This window comes from Geospiza fortis, unplaced genomic scaffold, assembly GCF_000277835.1.
Source record: "Geospiza fortis unplaced genomic scaffold, GeoFor_1.0 scaffold623, whole genome shotgun sequence".
Classification (NCBI taxonomy): domain Eukaryota; kingdom Metazoa; phylum Chordata; class Aves; order Passeriformes; family Thraupidae; genus Geospiza; species Geospiza fortis.
In genome coordinates, this window is record NW_005054667.1 from 219,143 (window position 1) to 219,751 (window position 609).

At 56.5% G+C, this 609-nt stretch overlaps 1 protein-coding gene across 1 annotated transcript in view; it reads right to left on the bottom strand.

The window, feature by feature from the left end:
• Positions 1–318: 318 nt before the first annotated feature.
• The window catches only part of CLDN14 (claudin 14), an 18,630-nt gene continuing 18,339 nt past the window's right edge, over positions 319–609 (bottom strand). Inside the window, exon 2 of the mRNA XM_005430686.1 lies at positions 319–609. Within this exon, the coding sequence (XP_005430743.1) occupies positions 319–609 (291 nt within the window).

Genomic DNA, 609 nt, shown 5'->3' on the forward strand with positions numbered 1-609 from the left:
AAAGAAATGAAGCAATGTGGCCAGTTCTTCTTCACAAGGCACCAGCTCCAAATCAAACTATAGTTTTCAACAAAATACTCCTTGAATTACCTGCAAAGCTGTGATGGGAGGTAGACAGGGATGTGCTGCCTTGGGAATATCTCAGCCTCCTTTGCCTTTATTCCCCAGGTTTTGCAGGCAGCAGTTCTGCACCCACACCCTTTCCTCCTCCGGGAAGAAAAGGAAGGAAGGAACAACGGTAAACTCCAACATCCATTCCGAGTTCTCTGGCGCCAGGCACAGGATTCCCGAGGCAGCCGTGCCGGATCCAGGGAGAACTCACACGTAGTCGCTCAGTCTGTAGCCGCTGTGGGACGCAGATGTCAGGGAAGGAGCGTGGTCGCCCTTGGAGGCACTGGGTGGCCTGGAGGACGGAGGCGCTCTGGAACACGCCTGGAACGGCGCCTCATTCGCGGGGCACGACGTGCACAGCAGGGCCCCACCCAGGATGGTCAAGGCCGAGGAGACAAAGCCCAGATAAAGAGCCTGCCCTATCTCATACTTCATCCCAGCGGGCAGCGTGGGGTTGTAGAAATCCACCACCACCTCGTTGGTGCTCCACGACACCGG